Here is a 6,000-nt window from a genome sequence, read left to right as displayed (position 1 = left end):
ATTCACTGAGTACTCCCATGGCCACCCCTCTCCCCCAGGGAAGCAGCAAAGTTGGAAAGCAACTCCACACAGGTTACTTATTATGCTACCCTAATGATGAATTCCTCTGTGCACTGCTGGGTTAGTAGCAGTAGCAGTAGGATGAAGTTCTTAAGCAGGTATTAATTGTCCACGTAAAGACCTCAGTTGGTGGCAGAGCAGGAAGAGGACATGTCCCTACCCATCATCTTCCGGTCTGATTGAATGCCCACCAAACCCGCCACAAAGGAGGACAATAAATTATGCCATAGGTTACTAATGCTTCTCTGGAAAGAAACTTGTGTGTATACTAGTCTGGCGTAATTTAGTCCTACACTATATGCCTTCTGAAGTGACCCAGCAAGCCATTCAGTTATTAAAGATTCACTCAACAATGTAAACTTGTATTTATAAACCATCTTTAACAAATTGAGATTTTCCAATCCACTTCATGAATTTTATCAAACAAAATTTGACAGAGCCACCTAAAGAGATATTAGGAGGGATCATCTAAAGTTTAGTCAAGGTGGTATGTTTTAAGGAGCATCATAATAAAGAGGAAAGCAAGGTAGCAATGTAGAGATATTGAGGGAGGAAATTCCAGAGTATAGCACCTTGACAACTGAAGACATGAGCACCAAAGGTGGAACGATTCAAATTGGGGATGCTCAAGAGGCCTGAATTGAAGATGCACAGATATCAAGGAGGGTGCTAAGGCCTAGAAGAGAGATAGCGAAGGGTGAGGCACTGGAGAAATTTGAAAGCAAGGATGAAAATTTTAAAATTTAAGTGTTGCTTAACCAGGAAATGTTGTAAGCAGGAAGCAGAGGAAAAAAGACCACTAATAAATTCTTAGGGTGATGAGCACTAATATCACATTGCCACCTTCAACATCATCAGAGAAAATATAGTGAATATTAACATTCAATATAACAGCAGGAGAGATGGTGGCATCATGTGAGATAGCACGAGTATCTCAACAGTTTTTAGGTAAACCTCAAATGAATTATCTTCCTGCTTTTGGGGGATCGTGATTCTCACTAACCTTATCCTTAATTCGACACACCTGGAAAGCACTGTGCAAAGCAGTTTTGTAATGAGCAGTATGGACAGTCCCATTAATCCCAGGACCCCATGCTAAGGGCAAAATCAATCAGGTTTTTAAGTCTGCATTATTATTGTCGTGGTGGCACAGTGGTTAGCACTGATGTTTCATTGTGCCAAGGACCTGGCTTCAATTCCGGCCTTGGGTGACTGTCTGTGTGGAGTTTGCACATTCTCCCTGTGTCTGGTTTCCTCCAGGTGCTCCAGTTTCTTCCCATAGTCCAAAGATGTGTAGGTTAGATGGATTAAAGGTAAATGTGTGAGGTTATAGGGATAGGGTGGGGTGTGCACACCTGCTGGGCTGAATGGCCTCCTTCTGCACTGTAGCGATTGTATGAATTCTATGAAGTGGAAATCCACATAAAAACTAGTGCACATACTGGGCAATCAGTCCAGGTTCCCAACTGTCAGGTCCTGGTGCAACCATCAATGTGGCTCCTCTGCAGCCCACTCTGACACTCTGGAACTTCCAGGTGTGAGCATAAGTGAGCTCCACAGACATTGTGCTGCAGTTGTGGCCTCAGTACCAGTGAACTTCTTAGTGTCTCTATTGTTGGGACAAGAAGCTCCAGGTTCATATGTTTTTAGATGATATGACTGATGTTCAGCATTGACATGAGAAATGCAGGAGGAGGGTGGGGAGTTTTCAAGAATAAATTTTTGGAGGGTCCCAAAGGGAATATGAAGAGAAGCCAATGCAGCCGATCCTTTGGCTACTACTGGAAGGGAACCAGGAAATTACAGCAGGTACTCAGCTGGATGACAGAGGGGAGGGTTCGAGGACGATGGGGGCATCAGCTCCATGCAACTAATAAATACAGTACATCCCACTTCAGTGTTATGAAACTCAAAAAAACTTACCTTATGTTGAGCTGATGAGTCAGAAGTCAGAAATTGAGATCTGGAGGCCAGGAACTCCAGTTTCCAGTGGACAATGGGACCTCTGCACATGCGCCAGCCAGGAAATGGCCACACATGCAGTTTGTTCATTTTCGCGTCTTTGGGCTGGAAAGAGGTTTTGTGCACACGTGCAGAAGGAAAGCAAGGAAAAAGAAGTGAAACAGCGTGAAACAGCAGGTCAGGTGATTTGAACCAGAATGCCATTTGAGAGGCGTCCCAAGGAGCAGGACATGAGGAAGGGGACAGGGAGAAGATCCCAAACTAAAGAAAAGATCCCAAACCAGAGTACATCAGAAAGAGGTTCTAGAAGTTATGTTGAAAGAAAGGGGCTGAGAAATAAGTTCCAAATTAAAGGCAGGGCTGTAGGGAGCAGACTTGAAACAAAAAGGCTCGACAGAAGCCCTGATGTTTTGAAGAGGCAGTTGAAAATTGGCAACTCCTTACTGCAGACCTTTTGGAGCAGTGGTATTCTGGCCACACCTGAGGACCTGGAATTGCATTTGGAAGATGGAACTTGTGTGTACTCAGAATTTAGCAGAAAGGATGCTCAGAATGTGAGATTGAAACCCTGGTGGTGGATCCTTGTTGAATCCATCTGAGTGAGAATGAATTCCAAAGCAAGTTCTTCGAATGTGGAGATTGGAAACTCCCTTGATAAAGCAAGACCAGATGACTCACGGTGTGGCAAGCATCTGGATGGGTTGTTGAGAAATCCATAGAATCTGCAATGATTGCATTGGCCATTTACTTTGGAATGTGGTGTGTCTGACCCCAGTTTATCACTTGGCTTAAATGTGCCCCATGCTTACCCTGAATATTAGAGAATAAGATAGATATGGTAAATTGTTCTATCTTTCTGAATTTATATGTGTCTGTGAAGATAGAGCTGGAGTGAAGGAATAGTGAATATTTGAATCATCTTATTGTGTTTGTATAAGATCTTTCCAATCTTTCTCTCTGTTGTAATGTGTTGTTTTCTTGTTTAATAAGTGTTTTATTATTTGTGTTAAAAGCTCATCAGAAGAATCCTGTGAATCTGTACAGCAATGTTGTTCCACAATGTTTTTTAAAAGTTGAGGTCTATCAAGCCAGATTCCCCTCTGGGATCTGACTTGTTCAGTATTAACATCAGCTGGGATTGTAACAAAATAAACAATGCATTAATGATGTGAAAGTTTTATTGGTAAAACAATGTCATAGTTGTCATATATTCCAATATCATGTTGTTACTTAAGTGATGGACTGGCTGTGCTCAGTTGGAAGCATGCTCACCTCTGACCCAGAAGGATGTGGGTTCAAGTCCCACTCCTGGACTTGAGCACAAAAATCAAGCCTGATGCTCCAATGCTGTACTGAAGGAGCAGTAAGCAGTCTCACAACACCAGGTTGAAGTCCAACAGGTTTATTTGGTAGCACGAGCTTTCGGAGCGCTGCTCCTTCATCAGGTGATGAAAGAGCAGCGCTCCAAAAGCTCATGATTCTAAATAAACCTGTTGGACCTTAACCTGGTGTTGTGAGACTCTCACTGTGCCCACCACCGCAGTCCAATGCTAGCATCTCCATGTCACCTACTGAGGGAGCGCTGCATTATTGGAGGTGTTGTCTTTCAAATTGCAAATGTGATGTTAAACTATGGCCCTGTCTGCCTGTGGGGTCACATCAAAGATCCCATGGCATTAGTGTAAAGAAGAACATGGTAGCTTAACTTTGATGTCCTGGCCAATCATTATCCTCAATCCATATCAGATTTTCTGGTTGTTATCACATTGCTGTTTGTGGGAGCTTGCTGCGCACAATTTGACTGCCAATTTCCCTATCTTTTAATGGCGGCTACACTTCAAAATATTTTTTTTGGCTTGAAATTGCTTTGGGATGTGCTGGGGGCCGCTATATAAATGATTGATTTTTATTGTCTAGAATCACACCGTGGCAACCGACTTCTTGTCAAATCATCGCTGGTCATGACTCGCCACCGCAAAAAAAACTTGCCCAAAAGAACAAGTGGCTCCTCCCCACCCCTCCGCAAACTCCACCTATATTCATTCGAGGTAAAGTATGTCCACAGGTATTATCAGATCTGGAGTTAAAATTATATTGATGGGCTGCGTGAGTTTCGCTCTGAGTTTAATGATGTCACCTTAGTCCGTCCGTGTGAAACTAGTTCTAACCAATTTCAGCTTGCCTGGGCCATTTATATATATATATATATATCAGTTTAGAATCAACCGTGGGCCATCGGTATTTTTCTCGTTTAAGAAGAAGATTCGATTGCAAGTACGCTGACAAAGAAAAGCTATTTCTACTGCAAATTATAAAGTCATTCTGGAAACAAAATCTCAGCTCCCTTTGTCCCAATTGCTTGAAAAAAAAACTCCAGGTTTCAACCTTTGGACTTTCTGATAACTTTTGCAACTGCAATGAACTTCATAAACAGATTGGCTCAGCTTTAGTGACTATATAAGTACTGTGCCAGGACACAGCTTAGTCACTTCAGAAGCAGATCGGAGCCCAACTCAACATGGGCTTCAGGAAGCTCGTTTTCCTGCTGCTGTTTGGCAGTTGTGTTGTTGCACGTAAGTTTTCGATCACGTTTACCATAGTAGATCAGGGCCCATTAAATGCGGTGCAAAATACAATATAATATTCGGTATTGTGTTTTACATGCTGTGCGCTGTAGCGTGTTTGGAATTATTAATTTATGTGACAGTTACATTTTTGTAACCTACCTTCATACCTTCCTGCGCAATACGAGTATCTTCCGAATAGAAGTTGTAAAAATTCGTTCAGATTGATTTGACAAAAACACTCATACAACAACTTTAGTTACAGTGCAGAAGTCAATCTGTTAATTTTTTTAAATTTAAAAACAATATTCGATTTCTACCCACCTATTTAACTCCAATTTTGCTTGAAATGTGTTTAAAAACTGGGTCACATGAAGTTTTTTTTCCCCCTTGACTTTATAAATATTTAACTTTTTTCATCAGAATGCAGTGTCTTCACAAAAGAAGAGACAAAGCATTCAGAAGGTGATTTGTGAAATGTCTCAAAGGGCAGTGGCGGAGAACTTAGGAGATATGCGCTGTTCAGTTCAGTTGTATTTATTAAAACAAAATCTGCACGTAAAATGTTTCTTCACTTTTTCAGAATACAGATCTGAAGACAGAGAAACCACACTCTGTTCAAGTAAGTCACATTGTATTAACTACATAACAGTTGAAAATAACCTGAACACAGTTACAATAAATGTTTGAGACCACTAAAATCAGAGGAGATCAAATCGCACCTTGGGTACTTGGCATCAACTCGCACCCAAACCCCGCAATTTCATGATTTGGACAGGACAGATTGTGATTCTGATTTGCACAGATTGTGATTCTGAGGCGATGTCATACCAATCAGGAGGGTACGGGGCAATTCTGGAATTTGGAGTCGGGGATTCGGAGGACAAAAAAAAAATAACGCGGGGAGACGCAGCCTTCCTGCCTGCTGGTGACTGCCGCACATGAAGATGTGTATGCCGAACAAATTCTGTCAAGAAATTTGTTTGTGGGAGTTTGGAGTTTTGCTTGGTTGCGGAAAGAGGCCAATTCTGCCCATTCTCAGCGCTCGGCTGGTGGAATAGCGCCGTCCGGTGGTGCATCGGAATGGTGCAGCCCCTCCAGACCATCCTGAAGAGGCACATTTTGTCAATGGGCATCAGGGTCGGATTGATCAACGTGATGATATAAACCTTAGGGGTGGGGGTTGCTGGGGGTGTCGGTTTTTCCGGCCTAATAATTACAACGTGTACTTACTTTGCCCAATGTAGAACGAACAAGCCGCTTCAAGAATCTTAAGACGTATTTTTACAACTATGAAGCTGAAACCTCAAATGGAATGGTTGGGACAAACTCGGTCTCCGGTGTCCAGATATCTTGCGCTGTAAGTTGAACGTTGCAGTCGACGTTTTCCCACGTGCAGAAATGCAACATTTAG

At 42.3% G+C, this 6,000-nt stretch overlaps 1 protein-coding gene across 1 annotated transcript in view; it reads left to right on the top strand.

Moving 5' to 3' along the window:
* The first annotated feature begins 4,472 nt into the window (after positions 1 to 4,472).
* The window catches only part of apoba (apolipoprotein Ba), a 73,143-nt gene continuing 71,615 nt past the window's right edge, over positions 4,473 to 6,000 (top strand). The window contains exons 1-3 of the mRNA XM_078213057.1: positions 4,473 to 4,595; positions 5,170 to 5,208; positions 5,834 to 5,946. Coding sequence (XP_078069183.1) covers positions 4,541 to 4,595; positions 5,170 to 5,208; positions 5,834 to 5,946 — 207 coding nt within the window. The 5' untranslated portion in view covers positions 4,473 to 4,540. The remainder of the gene's footprint in view (positions 4,596 to 5,169; positions 5,209 to 5,833; positions 5,947 to 6,000) is intronic.

This window comes from Mustelus asterias, chromosome 5 (genome assembly GCF_964213995.1).
Source record: "Mustelus asterias chromosome 5, sMusAst1.hap1.1, whole genome shotgun sequence".
In the NCBI taxonomy this organism is placed as follows: domain Eukaryota; kingdom Metazoa; phylum Chordata; class Chondrichthyes; order Carcharhiniformes; family Triakidae; genus Mustelus; species Mustelus asterias.
The sequence above is the reverse complement of the archived record's forward strand: the minus strand, read 5'-3'. Positions and strand labels throughout refer to the sequence as shown.